The sequence below is a fragment of the Bemisia tabaci genome, chromosome 6 (assembly GCF_918797505.1).
Source record: "Bemisia tabaci chromosome 6, PGI_BMITA_v3".
Classification (NCBI taxonomy): Eukaryota; Metazoa; Arthropoda; class Insecta; order Hemiptera; family Aleyrodidae; genus Bemisia; species Bemisia tabaci.
This window is the reverse complement of record NC_092798.1, coordinates 34,960,481-34,980,287: the sequence shown is the minus strand read 5'-3', so window position 1 is coordinate 34,980,287 and position 19,807 is coordinate 34,960,481. Positions and strand designations below refer to the sequence as shown.

At 42.1% G+C, this 19,807-nt stretch overlaps 1 protein-coding gene across 1 annotated transcript in view; it reads left to right on the top strand.

The window, feature by feature from the left end:
• Positions 1–19,807, top strand: part of LOC109042976 (discoidin domain-containing receptor 2) — a 594,631-nt gene that overhangs the window by 520,182 nt on the left and 54,642 nt on the right. The window contains 1 exon segment of the mRNA XM_019059971.2: positions 14,702–14,849. Coding sequence (XP_018915516.2) covers positions 14,702–14,849 — 148 coding nt within the window.

The window sequence follows — 19,807 nt, the reverse complement described above, 5'->3', positions numbered from 1 at the left end:
CCCATCGCGTCTTCCTGCCGTTCGGAAATTCGCATGGCAAGCGTTTAATTTAATATTTGATATTAGATTAGTCCAGTCACCCGCTGCCACGTCGCCCCCGAAACCCCGCGCGCGATCCGGGGTGAAATAGGACCGGGAGCGCACTCTGGCGGCGGTGCGAGGAACTTCGCGTGTCGAGGGGGCCGAGACGGACGCCCGGCGAGATGAAAAATAAACGCGAATTTAGCATTTATATTGTGTGTCGGCGGACACTTAATGCATGTAATTTGGGAGGAAAGAGCGTGTTGTGCTTAGATTACGCCCGTAATTTGTCTGGTCGAGCTTATTTTCGGTCGGATCGTGAAAGTTCTACGGGGGAGATGAGACGCGGGTTTAATTTACGTGAGAGTATCCGGGCATTTAGATACGATAATGATAGCAATTTGAGGATTGGGCCGGACACCGTCTGACCGGGAGGGCTTGCAAGCTATCCCTGTTGGCTACCCTTTTCTCGTCGGCTATACCCCCCTTAAGTCACTAAACTTTGGAGATAAATGGTTTCGTGGTGAAAAAAACGATAAGCATGAATTTTTAAGGAATAAGAATCCGAACTCGATTAAAGTTCGTGGAAAGTCCACTCTTGGTATACTCGATTACCGAATGGTTGTTTTAAACTTGCTTCTTAGTTACCTAAGAAAAATAATTTTAACTCTATCCATCAAGAAAAACTTTGGAGAGCCACACTGATGACTGTATTTGATTATCGAATTCTTCGAATGAGGAACTCCTGGTTGTTCTGTCGTCGTTATGAGTGTTTTCTTCAAGAAAGTATTTTGCCGATCCGTGAAAATGTTAACATTTTTATCATTGGTATCCGGCAAGTAGGTAGTGTCAAGTAATAGTTCTGTCTACGATACCTGGTAGTTAGCGTTACACGGAGAAAAAAACTTCGTGCGTGGGACCCAAAGTTTAGGTCATATGGATCTCTGAAGTTTTCGGATTGAGCATCCGAACACTTAAGGTCCAGCTGCTGAGGTTTGGATCACACATCTGAAACTTCAGTTCTTACATCTGAAGTACTTCGGTTTTCACAACTAAAAAACTTCGGTTCTCACATCCGAAAAACGTCGGTTCTCACATCTGAAGTACTTCAGATGTAAGAACTAAAGTTTCAGATTTGTGATCCGAAAATCGACAGCTAGACCTAAAGTGTTCAGATGCGCAATTTGAAAACTTCAGTGATCCATACGACCTAAACTTCGGGTCCTACGCACGAGATTTTTTTCTCCGTGTAGAATTCTGGCAGTGTAAACTAGACGTCTGTTAGTTATTGGAAGTTTGACAGACGTCAGGAATAAGCTCTTTGGAAGCTTTTATAAGCTTTCTGGAAAATTTATTGACTATCACTAGTACATGTCACTAGAATATCCAGAGAGCTTATAAAATTAAACAGTATATCATCAATTACATTTTCTCTTTGTTCGGTATACGTTACTAAAATTTGCAGCGTTTTCATTGTCATTTATTTGGCTCTCGTCAACTCCCTAAAACGAGAATTTCAAGTAAAGAGGAGAGAGGCTCCCATATCTTTTTTTCTCCCTACTTATTTGATTTTCTCGGATCCGACCTCTACTTCTCCCCCTAATGGAGGTATTCTATGGAACGCCGTTTGTACGAAAACCTATTTTCAGGGGGAGAAGTGATTTTTCTTGGGGGAAGAGCAATTTTCGTCGGGAGAGAAACACTTTTTCAGGGGTGGAGAAACTTTTTTAGGGGTGGAGACACTTTTTCTATGGGTGGAGAAGGAATTTCAAGGAGGCGTGAGAATTCTGTGCTCCACTCTCCCGATGAAAATCTTTCCGTCCCTGATCGTGAATATATCGAATATCTGGAGGAGAAATGAAAAAAATAAAAAATTCTTCCCTCCGCCGTGCGTTCGATATCGCGACTCCTCGGTGCGGAGAAGGATCTTGCTGCGCCGCGACTGCTTTCGATATATCGATTGAGCGCGGCGGAGAAACGTTTCTACGCGTGGATCCACTTTTTTTCGCGGCGATCCACTTTTTCGCGGGGAGGAGCCGATCGCGACTGCTCGGCGCACAATGGTCCACAGACTGGATTTAACGGATCTTTATTCGAAAATGCAATGCACCGTTTTGAAAGTTGAAGGAGCTAATCATTTTAGGGTCGCGGATTTTATTGTACATCTTAGTGAGTGAAACAAAATATTACTTAACATCCTGACCGAGAAACTTGACTTTATTTGTGATTTCTGACCCTTTTAGGAATAAAGGTCCAAGGATAGCGAGGCTTTGTCAGAGGCAAGTAGAGGTCAATCTCGGGTTCGATGGCTCTAAAGACATCAGAGCAGACCTAAAGAGGATCTCGGAAAATGTCTAAAACTCCTCAGAACAGGAAAATCGTCGCAACAGTACTAAAAAAGCTGGTTCTCCGAGGAAAATCGACTTTGCCGGGAAAAACAGGTGTGATGGTGGAAATCAAAGGTCATCAAGTCAAAATACATAAGAATCGATGTATCACACATCGAAAACATTTTTACAATATATTTTTAATAGACTTTGGGGTCGCAAAGGGTTTTACAAGGGAGGCTCGGAAAATTTAGCGTTATCGGAGTGCTGGAGAGTGATAAAAAAAAAACCGAGGTCATATTCGGATTTAGCAGCTTCAAATACATAAGAACAACTCTACCGTGGGTCCAGGAAAATGTACCAAAATGAATTGCAGGCATCACAAGAAGACGTCAAATTTCCTAATTTTCCCGGGCAAAAGTCGCTATTTCGGAAAAGTGAAAGATGAAAGGAAAAAACGAAGGTCATTTTCGGACTCAGCTGCTCAAAACATATCAGAGTAGTATAATTTCGTACATGAGAAAAATTTTACCTACATGCTGCAGGGGTCAGCAGTCACAAAAACACCAAAATGCCCATTTTCTGCCCAAGATTGAAGGGCGATGCACAAAAACGGAGGTCATATTCGAATTCAGCGCCTAAAAATTCATTCAAATCACCTGATCACGACCGGGAGACTTTTTTTTAAAAAAACAATTGTTTATACATGTTCTTTATTGTCGTAATAGGAGAAAAAAATCTTGAGTCTTAGAAGGGTCAGAAATCACAATTAAAGTCAAGTTTCTCGGTCAGGATGTTAAGTAATATTTTGTTTCACTCACTAAGATGTACAATAAAATCCGCGACCCTAAAATGATTAGCTCCTTCAACTTTCAAAACGGTGCATTGCATTTTCGAATAAAGATCCGTTAAATCCAGTCTGTGGACCATTGTGCGCCGAGCAGTCGCGATCGGCTCCTCCCCGCGAAAAAGTGGATCGCCGCGAAAAAAAGTGGATCCACGCGTAGAAACGTTTCTCCGCCGCGCTCAATCGATATATCGAAAGCAGTCGCGGCGCAGCAAGATCCTTCTCCGCACCGAGGAGTCGCGATATCGAACGCACGGCGGAGGGAAGAATTTTTTATTTTTTTCATTTCTCCTCCAGATATTCGATATATTCACGATCAGGGACGGAAAGATTTTCATCGGGAGAGTGGAGCACAGAATTCTCACGCCTCCTTGAAATTCCTTCTCCACCCATAGAAAAAGTGTCTCCACCCCTAAAAAAGTTTCTCCACCCCTGAAAAAGTGTTTCTCTCCCGACGAAAATTGCTCTTCCCCCAAGAAAAATCACTTCTCCCCCTGAAAATAGGTTTTCGTACAAACGGCGTTCCATAGTATTCGAATCACTCGAGTAGTGAACTAAAGCACGCGAAGAACAAGCCACAAAAAAGTCGGTCTCGATAATCAGGTGGTGCCAGGCACAAGATCCCTTCCAGTATAAACCCATTCCGTTACTCTACTCACACTGCATCGAGACAGGTTCTGTCTGCACGAAAAATTATTGTCTCGGGCGGAACATCTAATCGATTTTATCGGAGCTGCGCGCTTTGGGGAGGTCTACCGTTTGCTAGGAAATTCGCCGCGTGGATTTTCTGTGAAATACTACATTTCGCACCGATGCCGTGTCGAATGTTCTCAAAAGACCATTTTTTTATATTAACTCAGCTCTGTTAAATTTCATTTTTCAAGAGTCCGATAAATTCTCAAACTGTTTTCGCTGTACCACATCCCATTGATACAGGAAGGGAAAATTGTTGCATACTGCTATATATTTGATTGAAACACACTTATGACACTCTAAGCGAGTCTGACAAAGAGATTTCAATTAGGTAAGGGGTAAGTGTGGCAAATAGGCCACCTCATGAAAAATCGAAGAAAGTTTTCAGCCGCAAATAATTCTTATCGCCAACGCGAGTGCTCCTTCATTTAACGAGTTAGCAACAAGCGATACTGCACGGCAAATCAGCGCTTTTAATCACCGCAGAAGCCCGTATGTACACAGCAGGAATGCTTGACATTTCTTGTGGTTTCGCCCCCTTAGCTCTCAAAAATGTCTTCGGAATTTTCAAATGTGTTCATTTAAGTGTTTTCTCACAAAAGAGGCATTTTAGTATTCCAGGTAGATTTTGATTTTGAAGACAGCCGTATACTACCTTGCTATGAGAAAATGTCTTACGGCTAGACAAATTTTGCCGAATTAAATCCATAAATTATTCACTGTTGATTTTGATTTTGAAGACAGCCGTATACTACCTTGCTATGAGAAAATGTCTTACGGCTAGACAAATTTTGCCGAATCAAATCCATAAATTATTCACTGTTGACAAAATTTATGGCCATTTTTCCTTTAAATTTTTGGATACTATGGATTAAATCGCAAATGACGGTCTTCCGCTCAATTTGCAAGAGGATTTTGAAAAATTTCTGAGAAAATTCTTCAAAAAAATGGCAACGTCCAAAACTGCCGATTTTTTTTTCTTAGGAAGAACGCTGTATGAGCCTTCAGGCGTTGTCAAATTTCCTTCGATAAAAACCGCATTTACAGACAGTATTGTGAATATTTTTTTCAAAATTTTTGGACAATCCCGTACGCTTTTCATCTAAAATAACTGAAAATTTCAAAGACAAATTTACATGATTGTCGTAAAAAATGCATATTTTATCGAGGGAATTTTGGCAACTCTTGAATGTTCACACGGCGTTCTTCCTTAGCGTTGGATCCAGAGTTCAGACTCTTGAAAACATCGACAAGAAAAAGTACTCTTGATTCAATCAGAATCTAGCTTAAATCAAGAACCAAGCTTCTTAATTAATTTAAGCGGAATTCGTTTTGATTTAAGCTTAAATCTGATTGAATCAAGAGTCCTTTTTCTTGTCAATGTTTTCAAGAGTCTGGACTCTAGATCCAATGTGTTTTTTTTCCAGTGATGTAAATCCGTATCAGTCACTCGGGAAACCTACCCCCTACGAACCTCTTCTCCGGGTCTCAATGGCACACGAGGCAGGAGCATCGGTCGAAGGGAAAGAAAACAATCGTCGGAGAAATAATTACAAGTAATTTCCCGAGCGCGAGGTCGAGGAAGCCAAAGGCTAATGTGCAGCAAGAGCAAGCTGCACGGAGCCGCACCCCCGCTTCAACCCTCTTCGACAGTCGGGGAGGAAGAAAAATAGGCGCCATTAATAGAGCTCCGTACACGCGCCTCTGTTTGGAACATCTGCGTCCACTAATTTCCAGAATTTCAGACTCCGGGGCCGGAGCCGCCGCTCAGATAAATCAAACGGGCTTAAAAGGAAAGTGCCCGCGAAGATTTAAAAAAAAAAGGAAAACAATATTTTCCGGCCGAGGGGGGAGGGAAGGAGCCCGGCCGGCGACTCCGCGGCCAGGGATGGGGACCAGTTAGGAGTAAGGATTAAAACAGCCCCTCCCGCGATTATCCCTGCTCGGACTTGTTTCTTGTTGTCTGACGTGCGAGGGTAAAAAGCCGTATCGGCTTTCGGACGTTGTCGGATCTCGCCCTATAAAATTGGAATTTTCTGGAGAATGTGTGCGAAATTTTTAGCAATTTCATTATTCCCAAGTCAGACTAGTATATTTGAAAAATTTAATTACATGGTTTCTAGTTTTTTAAAAACCGGGGAAAACTGGGATTCATCAGGGAATGAAAATTTACCGCGAAAATCAGGGGAAAATCAGGGAATCTGTTCCAGAAACCAGGAATCTCTTCTCGAACCACCCAGGAATCATTTCGTTTTCACATTTGGCGGTCTAATCTGACGTGCACCAAAGAAATGGCTGTAAGATGAATTAAAATCGATATGCATATCTAAAACTCGGGAAAATTATATTCTTTTCCCCAAGAAAATCCCGAGAAAGTGGAATAAAACTTCGGTTTCTCATCAGGGAATGAGCTCCTGAAAATAAGGGAAAAATCAGGGAATGAGGTTTGCCAAGAAAACTAGACACCATCTAATTTTAAGTAATGTATTATAAAAAGTTTCAGATAAACTAGCCTAAAATAAGTATCTAGAAATCGCTGAAAATTTCCCTTAAATATTTCAGTTTCAGAGATGAAAATTAATACATTTTTTCAAAAATAAATTTCTTATCCAGGGCAATATGTCGTCTCCCCGGTGAAAGAATGTACTTAATTCCAAGATTGTAAGATCGCCGAAGTTACTCGTGTATTTAAAAGAGTACATTTGACAGCGTTGTGTGCGTCAACTTTTGTACTGATCTTAAAAAAGCCCTCCACTCGATGGAGGTAAGAGAAGTCAAAAGGAATCGGAATATTTTTTTTTTTTTAATTTACTGAAAAAAGCCTCTCCATCGATGGTCACAAGTATGAAATATTTAGAGACAAAAATGCGTTCCGGGTTCAGAGGCCAGTAGTTCCGTATCAAGTAGCTGGTACGTGACTGTTCCGTATTCAATCGCCGGAACAACGGTTAAGGAGTAGGAAAAGGATAAAAGAGAAATATACATCATTTGGACTAATAATGTTCGTAAAAAAATCTAGCTTGTGTTCAACCTTTTTACGGTGCACATCTGTAGAACGATACGAAGAATTTAGAGACTTTCATCGGAAAGATGAGCAGGATTTTAATGAAGTCGCTACTGCACGCTTCACTTTGAGCAAAGTTTTACGACGGATATAATTCGAAGCAGAAGTAGAAGGAGACGAAAACCAAGAAGGAGAATTAAGTAAAACCGACGCGAAATAGGAAAATTTGTCGCTTGGCCGACAGAAGGGTGTAACCACACGTTGAGATAAGCCCGGAAAAGGATTGAAATGTATGGAAGACAGGGTTCATTCCAGAGTGTAGTTATGCCCTTTTGTCAGGTAGGCGACGAATTATGAAGAGACGCATTCGACGAGCGAAGTGCGAGAGCAGAAAGGGCCAAGTCGCACAGTGGACGGAGCTAATAGAACAGGTCGGACATGAAATTTTTGGCTTAATGTTCAAATTTCGACGTTTCTTCCGTCACAAATTCAGTCTCAAGGGGTGTGTCTGAAAGGAAATTTTACGAAAAAACCAATGAAATCACTCTTTGACTTTTTTGTTTTATATTTTCAAAAATATGAGCTTTCAAAGTTCCCCGATTTTGTCCGAATTCCCCTATTGACTCGGTCTAGAGTGCGTCGCTTCACGTCGACGGAGGAAAAGGCCAACTGAAAATAGTGGCTTTGAAGAGCGCTAGACGACGTTTAAATAATAAAGATGCAGTAAATAAATTACACCCGCGAAAAAAAAGGGCGCCCGCTTATAAAAAATGCACCGACGACGATAATTACTTTTTCCCTTTCGCACTGTGCACTGCTAAGGAAAAACGCCGTATGAACATTCGACGGTTGCCGAATTTCCTCCATTTAAATTTGTATTTCCAAGGAGATTCTTGTATATTTTTCCTTGACATTTTCCGGAACCCCGAGTGAAATTGCAAACACAACTATCCGAAAAATCGGAAGAAAAATGAACATCAGTTTTCTCGAAAATGGAAATGTTGCATGTGTGAGAAATTTGCGATTTGACTGTTGATTCTTATGTAAAAGTTCGCGAGAAACACGATGGTGCCACTGGTTTTCTCTGAAATCAACTCCCAAGCTCCAAAAAAGCTCTCAAGTTGAGGCAAAAATGGAGGGGATATCCCACGCTATCCTGAGAGTTCACGTCTACATCAAGACAAACTCTCCATGCAAAGATTGGGAGCAAATACATTAGCTGTGATGCCGTGATTTCAGTTTTAGAGTCCCCAAATAAGGTGGCAGCCCTGTCAATGTATTTGCTCCCTATCTTTGCATGGAGAGTTTGTCTTGACGTAGAGATGGACTCTCAGGATAGCGCGAGATATCCCCTCCATTTTGGCCTCAACTTGAGAGCTTTTTTTGAGCTTGGGAGTTGATTTCAGAGAAAACCAGTGGCACCATCGTGCTTCTCGCGAACTTTTACGTAAGAATCAACAGTCAAATCGCAAATTCCTCACACATGCAACATCTCCATGATCCGAAAAATCTGAAGAAAAATGGACATAAGTTTTCTCGACTATTCGTGTTTTGTCGAAAGAAATTTGGCAACGCCTGAAGGTTCATACGGCGTTTTGCCTTAGCACGGCAGAGTAATTTCGCGGAGTGAATTAAAAAGCGAGTGCCCGGAGCTTTCGTTTTCCGCGATCCCGCGACGGAGCCGAGTGGAAACGCTTTCGAGTCGATAGAAATAAGCGGGAAGGGATTCCTGGCACGTTGAGCAATAACCGATCCGGGGGTGGCCGATAAATTTCGCCGTATCTCGCGGGACCCGCGGGAAAAACGGCCCGCCGGATTTAAGCTATCGACTCCGGCTTGACCATTTTTTTCGGACCGGGCTATGCGCTGAATCGTAATTTCTGCGCTGCAAAAAGGTTTCCACCGGTGGGATATTAATTGCGGCGAGGTTTTGGGCTTTCCTGTCTTGAGATCTGTATTAAGGTGGTTCTCTAGAACTTGGAAAGTGATTTGGTACGTCGATCGATCAGTTGATGATGTTTGGATTTTAGGACAGTTCTTGAGAGTTTTCGGGCATCTTTATTATCCCTCTACTGCACGATAGAGTAGAGGTATTCGTATACAACCTCTTCACTAAAAAACACTTTGAAATAACTGCGAAAACATCATGTCCGAGTGAATACGATACATCAACGTCTCGACGTGCGGTATTCGAACAGCACTAGAAGAAAAGTCTCTCGGATCTAGAGTCCAGACTCTTAAAAAATTTGACCGAAAATAATTCTCTCGATTCAGTCGAATTTTTGCTTGAATCGAGAGCCAAGCCTCTTAATTTAAGCGGAGTTCCTGTTGATTCAAGCAAAAATCTGATTGAATCAAAAGTATATTTTCTTGTCAATTTTTTAAGAGTCTGGACTTTGGACCCAAGAGACTTCTTTTCCTGTGAGGGACTCTCTTTAAAGGCTATATTTCAGAATGTTTTTTTGTCAAATTGTGTGTACAAATACCTGACGCTTGATGTCCAGAATCCAGAAACCATTAATTGATCGGTCATCGAATCGTATTTTCAAAGTGCTAAAGAACCACCTTCAGGAAATGATTTTCACCAACATATGTTCAGAGTCCAGAAATTATTAATGGATCGACGGTCGACTCGTTTTTTCAAAGTGCAGAAGAACCACTTAAAGTAAATGATTTTCACCAACATTGCCCGAAAACCACCTCCCAATTTTTTACGGCAAAAAAAACGAAAAGTTAGGTGGATCCGACCCAGATTCCTTCCTTTAAAATTCAAGCATCCCATCGTCGCCTGACGAACTACTATCTCGAGACCCTTCACCCTTCATCCCCGGCCCATATTTCACAGGAGTTGATGCGTGCAGCCCCGTCTTATCGCCCGCGGCCTTTTTTTCCTCCTCGCCGAAGAAACTAGCGTCATCCTTCACGCCCAAGTTCCGCAACTGATAACAGCCCCCGCCCGCAATTCGCCGGGTTATCAACAACGGAGTGAACGGAGAACTTTCAGGGCGTGCTGAGAAAAACCCCCGTCGAAGCTCCGAAAGTTCCCGCCGCGAACAAATTCATAACCGGAAAGTTTGCGCTGCGGAGCCCAATCTCGCCGACGATCATTATAATTCGAATATTCTATTAAGAGCGAAAGTTTTCAAATATTTGTATTGATTCGCTATTCATACCCCGAAGAAGAAGAATATCAAACACACTCGAGTGATATCAATCATCCACTTAGGGCACCTTCGGGGCCCCTCCCCATTCAAATTCGGGCTCGCCCATTATGCTCGTGAAAGGACTCGAAAAGTCGGAAAAAAGGAGTGCGGTAAGAAAGTTTCCCGGGCTCCGTGATCCGATGTCGTATAATTTGACTTTTAAAAGTTGGTAGTAATGAGTATAACGAAGCGGAGCCGCCAGGGCTGCCAACCTCTCGCTCGGATCGCGCGTCGCGGCGGTGGTATGAATTTTCGGGCGCACGATCTGGCAACTCGGCGTGGCGGTGTCGTGCGGCGGCGGTGGAGGGCACGGCTCGTTGCGTCCGAATCGATTGAAGGGGCGGGTTGAAGTTATCGAGACACGCATTGCGAAATTGGGGGTCTCAGTCTCCGTCCTGCATCGGCGTGTTGATGGATCGACTCCATGAAGGTGCGACGTTGTCGTTTATATTGAAGAAATAATCGTTCTGTAAAAATTCAATTGCAATTACTATTTTATAGTTAGACCAAGTTTCATGACATCGAAATACTCAGGGAAAAAAGTCCCTCGGATCCAGAGTTCAGACTCTTAAAAGACTTGACAAGAAAAAATAGATTGCTTTCCTTAAATTGAGAGCCAAACCTCTTAATTTAAGCTGATTTTCTAGTTATTGTCTATAACAGAGTCAATTTTGACAATTCTTTTTTTTAGTTCTTTCTTTAAGATTTTTTTTCATTCTTGTCTTCCTATTGAACTGACCGCTTCCGTCTATAACTAATTCTACCATCTTAGAATTTCATCGGTTCAGGTGAAGGTCCAATGGAAGGTCTCAAAATGCGGAAAGTTCTCGGAATGGTCCAGGAAGTGAAATCAATTATTACTCGTTAAATGTTTTTTTAGTAGACTTTTCACCTGCTATACCTCATCTGCTCACTTGCTCACCTGCTATGTTAAGTCTCGACTAATTTCCAATAGAAAATGCGGATATGACGTCAAATATAGAGGAAAATAAATTAGGCACATAAGTCGGTGCAGAATTTTTGAAATCGCAAAAAAAAAATAAAATAAAATAAAAAAAAAATAAATAAATACCTGTAGCTTTAAAAGTAACCTTCTCATTCAAACTTTCTTAAGTTAACTTATGAGATAGCCTCAAATCGTTCTATTCGTGGTCTCCAATTGAATGGTAAGGTCTCACTTGACAACGAAAATTGTTACAACAGCATTAGGTAAAATGGAGCATTTTTGCTCACTTCGACTGAAGAAACAACTGGCAGTTCCCACGAGACCCTTCGCAATTCTCCATCCATTTTATCCATGATTTTTTCTTCAAACAGTCATTCGGACGAGTTTCTCTATTCAAGTAAACCAAAACCTTTTTATATGGAAATTTGACAGCAACGGCCAGTACCAAGTGCGTGCCGACACAGGTAGACGCAACACGCAACACACGCCCGCGCTGCGTTAATCGAACTGCCGCGGCGCGTTTACGGGCCCGAGCCCCGCGAGGGTGGGGGGTGATATATGCCGAGGGTGTGGAGAAAGTAATCACTCCCGCATCATTACCTCGAGTCTATCGATACGTCACTCCCATACTCCGCAGGCAGAAAATCGAAAATCGATGTATCGAAACGATAACCGCGATCGCGACAGCTCCCCTCGCGCGCGTTATTAAGGCCGCGGCGGAAATAGGCCGTTTCATGGTCGATCGAGGGAAAAGACTGCTTTCCGCGACTCGAAAGAATATAGCCCGCGGGCAGGTGCAAAGCGTTGCCGAATCTAGGGAAATTTCCTGTATTTTATAGAGAATTCTGTCGTGCTAAGGAAGAACGCCGTATGAACATTCGAGAGTTGCCAAATTCACTTCGATAAAATTTTTATTTTTGAGGAAAGTTATGAATATTTTTCCTTCAAATTTTGAGAATCCTTAGCTGAAACTGCGAACAAAATTATCCTGAAAATTGGGCAGGAAAATGTTCATGAGTTTACCAGGAATTTCGCGTTTTATGAAAGGAAATTTGGCAACGTCTGAAGGTTCATACGGCGTTTTTCCTTAGCATGGCAGAATTAAGTGGGTGTGATTGTTTATTTGGCAGCGGTGGTGGAGCATTTGCATTTTTGCTATAAATTTACGAGCTCGAGTGAATGCAAGTCTGCGCGCGGGGAAATATTACCCCGGTGGTGAACCTGTTAACCCTATGACCGGTGCTTTAATCGGGTTTGCGTATTCTTTCGCTCTTTAGTCTTTGAAGATTAAAATGGTAATCTGTAAGGACCGAGATTGCCGCGGTGAACGACGCCCGGTGTATTCTCTCGTATTTCATCCCTCCGTGGTGCATGGCTCGGGTTAGAGTTTGGTCGGATTGAATTGAAACTCGACGCTAATGACTTTCCATCCGGTAAATCCATAGAGTACAATAGAGTCGCAAAGTACTGGATCGCCGATGAAGTCACTTTTCGAGGCTGTTTTGTCCAGTTCTCCGGAGACTAGTGTGCGGCGACTAGCGATGACGCATACGCAGAGACTCGCGCTCAGCGCTCCCCACTCCCGACAGTCCCGACTCGGCTCCGTTCGTCGGCTAGACACACACTGAACCAGCTAAAATAAGTAGGCCGGTAATAAGTCTGAAATTGAGTCCATATATGAATATTATCTCGGAGTAACATACATTAATGGATTCATTATGGCTTTGAATATCTATTTCAAGCAAAATTTGCACAAATTAATACCGATGGAATTAAAAAAAGTCGAAAAAACACAAGCAGTCGTTGATTTCTCCATAAGCCACCGTGTAAAAAAATGCCGGTTGGTTCACACTTGGTATAAGTCAGAAATTAAATTCCTATATGAATTTTATCCAGGAGTAATATACATCAATGGATTCATTATGACTTTGACTATCTAATTATAGCAAAATTTGCACAAATTAATATCGATGAAATTAAAAAATGTCGAAAAAACACAGGCAGTCGTTGCTTTTCCCGTAAGCCGCCGTGATAAGAAATGCCGGTTGGTTCACACTTGGTATAAGTCAGAAATTAAATCCCAATATGAATATTATCCAGGAGTAATATACATCAATGGATTCATTATGGCTTTGACTACCTTTAAATAGCAAAATTTGCAAAAATTAATGCTGATTGAATTATAAAATACCTAAAAAACACAAGCAGTTCTTGATTTCTCCATAAGCCGCCGTGTTACAAAATGCCGTTGGGTTCACAAATGGTTCACTATTTTCGGAGCACACGCGGCTCGGAAACGCCTGTTCATGGATTGGCTTCATCGCCGCTCCAGTACTTTGCGACTCTATTGTACTCTATGGGTAAATCGCGTAAATGTTTTTCGATTTTTCTTCTTCTTACTTCTTCGTCTTGCTCTCGTGTATTACTGGCTGGTTTTTGCCGCAATGTTGATTAGCAGATAAACTTCGAAATAGAAAATTTATAATTTTTTAGTCTGACCTCGAAGGTTATGAGTATGCTTTAGACTGTAGAATGCAACTCCAGGGTGGTTTGAGTATTATCCATAATGGTCTTACCATTGATCTTCTATTACTGTGCAGTTTTTGTCTAAAATGGTGCTAATTTTTTTGGTGCAATCGGATGATAAATCAGTGAATTTCCGACTCAAAAACCGCCAACTGTTCCCTAAAAGAAAATAAATTCGTAGTCTAAAATTTATCAACCTGGAAATGTAGCTATGTTCTTTCATCCAGGAAACGAAGACTTGTCACCTTTTAGAAAGCCACTTACAATCGTCGATCGTTACCTGTATCACATGGTCCTGAATTGAGATAATATGTTTCAGAGACCTGCTCTAATATCGTCCCTATTATGTAAAAGTTTATAGATTGTTGATGCTGCGTGTTTAAAACATATCGACGGTGTAAGTCGGCGATCACATAACTCGTTTGAGGTGTCTGAAAATATCCGCCTCCATGTATTTTTTTAAAGGAGAACAAATTGACATCATTCCTCGAAGTTTTTGCAGAATTTTCTTCGCACTGAGAAGAAAAATCACGGCAGTTTTAAAGAATCGCCGTTGAGTAGTTTTCCGGTGAAAAAATAAAGTACGACAGGAAGTCTGCGACGTCGCAAACCGAGTCATGTGATGGCCGATTTACACCGTCGATATTGTCTCTGGTCGGAAAGGAGATCTGGAAATAAAAAACACATTGGATCTAGAGTCCAGACTCTTGAAAACATTGACAATAAAAAATACTCTTGATTTAATCAGATTTAAGCTTGAATCGAAACGAAATCCGCTCAAATTAAGAGGCCCAGTTCTTGATTTAAGCAAAAATCCGATTGAATCAAGAGTATTTTTTCTGGTCGATGTTTTTAAGAGTCTGGACTCTAGATCCAATGTATTTTTTTCCAGTGAGCCGTTCATAAAATAAGTAACGCTAAATTGTTGATAACACGACTCCCCTTCCTTCCCGTAACGCTTTTGTGGCGTAACGCTCCCGTCGGCCCACGTCCACCCGTATAGCGTTACGTATTTTATGAACGGCCCCGAATGGTTGCGTCTCCCCGGTAAGTATCCTGCTCTTTCATCTCTCTGTACTCACTGAGCATCGTCTAGCGATCGGATCTGATAAGTCCTGTTTTGTGCGTGCGCAGGTGCTCAGCGGCAACACCAACACATACCTGGAGGAGAAGAGGGAGCTGGACCCCCCGATATGGGCAAGCCGCATCCGATTCCTGCCGTACAGTTACCATAGGCGCACCGTATGCATGAGGGTTGAAATTTATGGCTGCTACTGGAGTGGTGAGTTTTTCTCCTACCTATCCCGAGCTCATAAATTATTTATTTATTAATTTATTTGTTTTTTTCCAGGCGGAGCCCGGACCCGCGCTTCCTTATTCGAAGACCTGTCGGGTGTCCGGTGTCCCTTCCGAGTTTCTATTGCCCGCTCCGGTCGGCCGCCGGCCGCCTTTTTTAAGGCCCCTTCACACCGATCCGATTGTTCCCGCCGCGGGATCATTAAAACCGCGCGGTTTATCGGCCCGCCGACTCGCCGACGTGAGCGAGTTCAGTACTGCCGTGCTGAGTAAGAACGCCGTATGAGCCATCAGGCGTTGCTATTTCCCTCGACAAATCACGAATTATCACACTGACAGGGTGTCTGCAAGTCCGGAATTCGCAGAAATGTACTAATAGTACAGTCCGGAAATAGTACTGATTTTTTAAGGGCGGTCCGGAAGTACTGAAAAAGTGCGGAAATTCTGCAAGGAGGTCCGAAATCTGTTTCATTTCTAAGCGAGAATGCCGTATGAGCCATCAGGCGTTGTTATTTCCCTCGACAAATCACGAATTATGACATTGACAGGTGTCTGCAAGTCCGGAATTTCCAGAAAGTCCGGAAATAGTACTGATTTTTTAAGGGCGGTCCGGAAGTACTGAAAAAGTGCGGAAATTCCGCAAGGAGGTCCGGAATTTTTTTCATTTCTAAGCGAGAAATTCAAATTTTTGAAATTTTTAGAATTTCGTCAAATGGTGGTACTGAAAAGGTGCTGAATTTTTTTGTTGAGGAGGTACTGAATTTCTTGGGAAGGTACTGAAACAGTACTGTTTAAAGCACTGATTTTTGGCGAGCCTGTTTTAGTAGACACCCTGACTGAGAAAAAAAAAAAAAAAAAAACTCCGGCAGTGAAGACCGTACTTACGGGCTACATAGATATATCGTCCGCGTTCCGGCTCAGATGCCAAGTTCTGCCAGATGCCGAAAGTTCCGGGCGTAGCATCCGGAGCAATCGCAGCTACGTCTCCAGCACCCGGAACTTTCGGCCCCTGAGCCCGGAACGGACGGTATGTCTATACAGCCCGTAACTCTTTTTTTTTCAGTGCAGGAAAATTTGCGAACATTTCTCTTCCAATTTTTAGAAGATTTGGTCCGTAATTTGATCTAAATAGCCTGAAAATTCCAATGAAACATATTCTTGACTTTTCCCAAAAATAAACTTTTTCTGAGAGGAGATTTGGCAACTCTTGAATGCGCTCATACGGCGTTTTTCCTTAAGACGGCGGAGTACGTGGCAGATGCGGCTATCCGAGTATGTCGCCGTGTAATTTTATTCCGCGGAAGATCGGAGACTAGGATTCCGACTGGGAATGAATGGCGAGATGTCCAGGAAGCGAGATTATCTGGTAAATTGGGATGCCCAGGATTTTGCCAAAACTGTGCTGATTAGAGTTCACGGAGAAAACAACTTTGATTCTACAAAAACTGAACTTTAGTTCATAGGGGCCGGCCGTCTCTAAATTACGTAACGCTAGATAAAGGGGCGAGAGCGTTACACTATTTTGAGTTTACGCGCTAAAGGGTAGGGACCCACGTCACAAAAGCGTTACAAGGGGGAGAAAATTTTGACTCAAGACTGAAAAATTTGCTGCTCCGTGTGACCCGTATTTTTTTTCTGCGCTCGTTTCTTCCTAAAGACGATATCTAAAAAAGCAATTCACAACATTCTAATATCTTTGACGTCTGTAAGAAAACTGAAAATGTCATTAACAATGGGGTGCCGGTATTTTATGTTACAGAGAAAAATGTATGTATGGTATTTCGAACGTAATATTAAAATTGAAAAGAGCATATCTTCAAGAAAAAGAATGCTGAATTAAATTAGGTATATAAAATAAAGTTAGGCACAGGTATTGAGAAAACAGGCCCGGAAAAATCTGAGATATCGCTATAAATCAGGGGAAAAATTTATCATACGTCGTATGAGGAAAATTCATTAATTCCGTACGCCCTCTCGAAAAAAGCACGGGAAACCCACGGAAAATTTTCAGAAAAATTACGAGCGAGCGACACGAGGGTTGTAAAAATGTCCAACCCGCACTTTGAGTATAGGATTCCACGCTGCCTTTGGAAAAATAGTTTGTTGGCACGCTTTGGTTCGGAGGTATTAACCCCGTGAACTCCCGCGCCGCGCTAGTCAATAACGCTTGGATACGAGTGGAAGTTTTTGTCCGACGCTACCATTGTTTTTGTTTGGCATTGTTCGGGGATGTTTTCCCCTTTTTTTCCGCACGCGTAAAACCGCGGAACTATCAAAGGTGGAAGTTATGCAAACAGCATAGCACAGCCTGACGGGGAAGAACAAAGAGACAAACGGACGTATTTCTGTCAAACGGAACTATGTGCACTGAGACATGAGCCCTGAGACCCATAAGAATATATGCATACCACGGCTCACGTCATAATGCACGTAGTTCCGTTTGGCAGAAATACGTCCAAACGTAATGACGCGCGTTGCCATTGCCGCCGACGACAATTATACCGAACTTTGACTGTGACAGCGTTGCCAGACTATTGAAAAAAAGGGAATCTCCCCTTTGAAAATCAAAACCTCCCTCTCCAAAAATTCTCCCTCCTGAAATTCCCTCTCGTATTTTTTTTAAAAGAAATTCTTCGATAAGTCGAATAATGACTGTATCAGAAACTAAAGAACACGGGAAAATAAGTCTCTTGGATCCAGAGTCTGGACTCTTTAAAAAATTGACAAGAAAAAATAGTTTTATTTGATTCAATCGGATTTGTGTTTGAATTGAGAGCCAGGCCTCTTAATTTAAGCGGATTTCCTTTGATTCAAGCGAGAATCCTATTGAATCGAGATAATTTTTCATGTCATATTGTTCAGTGGCGTGGCGCGAATGATCGATCACCGATATATCTCCATTTGAAGCTATGGTGAAGAATCGATTTTTAAGGTGTTCGCTGCAAACACCCTGTTTATCGATCCTTTTCCATAGGTTTGAATGACAGATCCATCGATATATCGCAAAGCACGCCACGCCACTGATATTGTTCGAGAGTCAGGACTCGAGCCTTTTTTCCAGAGAACAACTTCTCAAATTATGCCTGGGTTGTCTTTGAATGGCAAGAAACTAGTTTAGACTACATTTTGCAATTCGGAACTACAATTTCTGGCTTAGTTTAGAAACGACGAATGTACCATTACTTTCCCTATGCACATACGTTTTTTTTTTACGGGAGCCAGAAATTGTAGCTCTGCATTGCAAAATGAAGTCCATTTAACTAGTGTGTGTATTTTTCCTTCCTTTTTTGTAGTTACTCGTAATTGATTTTTTCCAAACCGTCTATACGCTGAAATTGAGTGCATTACGCTTCGATTATAATTGAATCAGTGAGAACGAAAATACATCAACTCGGAAAAATGAAAAGAATCATGACACACACGAAACCAAACAGTAAATGAAGAAATTAGTCTAAGAAAGAGATTTTTGGTGCCGAAATACAAGCACTTAAGGGCATTTTAAAGGTCCAAGTTGAAACAGATGCGCTAACTTCAATGACTTTTATAAAAATTGACCGTCTCTAATGAAAATTGAGCAATTTCGAGTCACTGAGTTGGTGTGTTTTCGAACTCACTGATTCAATTTGACTGTAGCATGAGAAGTGATCCGTAACGATAACTGACATACCACGCACCGAACCACTTATTTAGCACTCAATAATTAGTTTACAATTTCAAGCGATTAATTTTTCAGTTAATAACGCCCGTTTTTATTCACTTATCGGATTATTGATTCCTACCAGATCGAACTTTCCGCTGCGATTATAAGTTAACTCCGCCGCACATCCGAGCGCTGGATTGGAAAGTCGGGAAGCTACATTTCGCAACTCAGGATGATCCGGGCGGTAAAAACGAGCCTCAGCCGCGTAATCAGACATCGGTAAATAAATAATTGAGCCGGCCAGGCCTCACTCACACAACCCTCGGTGGTAAATTGTATTAGCATCCACAAAAACACGCACACACCCTCACACGCCGCACATTGTAACGAGTCAGTGGGAGAGCTCGGACACGATTAGGAAACTTCAAAAACTCATATCTTCGTTGTGGAGAATCCGATAGTTGTCCCATCAGTTTTATTGAGAATTTTCCCCCAAAAAACACCCCTGAAAATGTGCACGGAGAAAAAAGACTTCGTGCGTGGGACCCGAAATTTACGTCATATGGATCTCTGAAGTTTTCGGATCACGTATCTAAAAACTTGAGGTCCAGCTGCCGAAGTTCGGGTCAGACATCGAGGCACTTCGGTATGTACCGGAGTACTTCAGATATGTGACCGGAACCCTTCGGTATACATCGAAGTACTTCAGATGTCTGACCCGAACTTCGGCAGCTGGACCTCAAGTTTTTAGATACGCGATCCGAAAACTTCAGAGATCCACATATGACCTAAACTTCGGGTCCACGCAGGAAGTTTTTTTTCTCCGTGTGAAATATGACAAATTACGAAAATTAGGAAACATGTGTTGAAAACGGATCTTTTAGAAGAGTGGGAAGTAAGGGAAGGGTGAGGGGGAATGATTGAATTAAAAATTTAAAATCTCTGTTTTAAGGCGGGTTTTTGGCCTCCTGGATGCACCTGTAAAAGTTTCAGGAAATTTCACGCGAGTAAATTCATGAAATTTTCCATCTCTGCGATGAAGAAGAACGATAAGCTCTTTATAAGTTTTTTTTGTAATTTTCCCTGCAAAGAAATAAAATAGCGGCGCAAATTTTGAAACATCGCATGGCGCTTGTGATACTTTGGCCGGAAAGTGACGTATTAAACGTGCATTAAAGCATTAAGTAACATATCATCCTACAAAATAAACATCAAAATTCGCTATTTCAGCCAAAAGTTCCACGTCCGACTTTTCCCATAGGCTGGCTCCACTGTGTGTCGTTACAAAGTGAGGCTTCGCGATA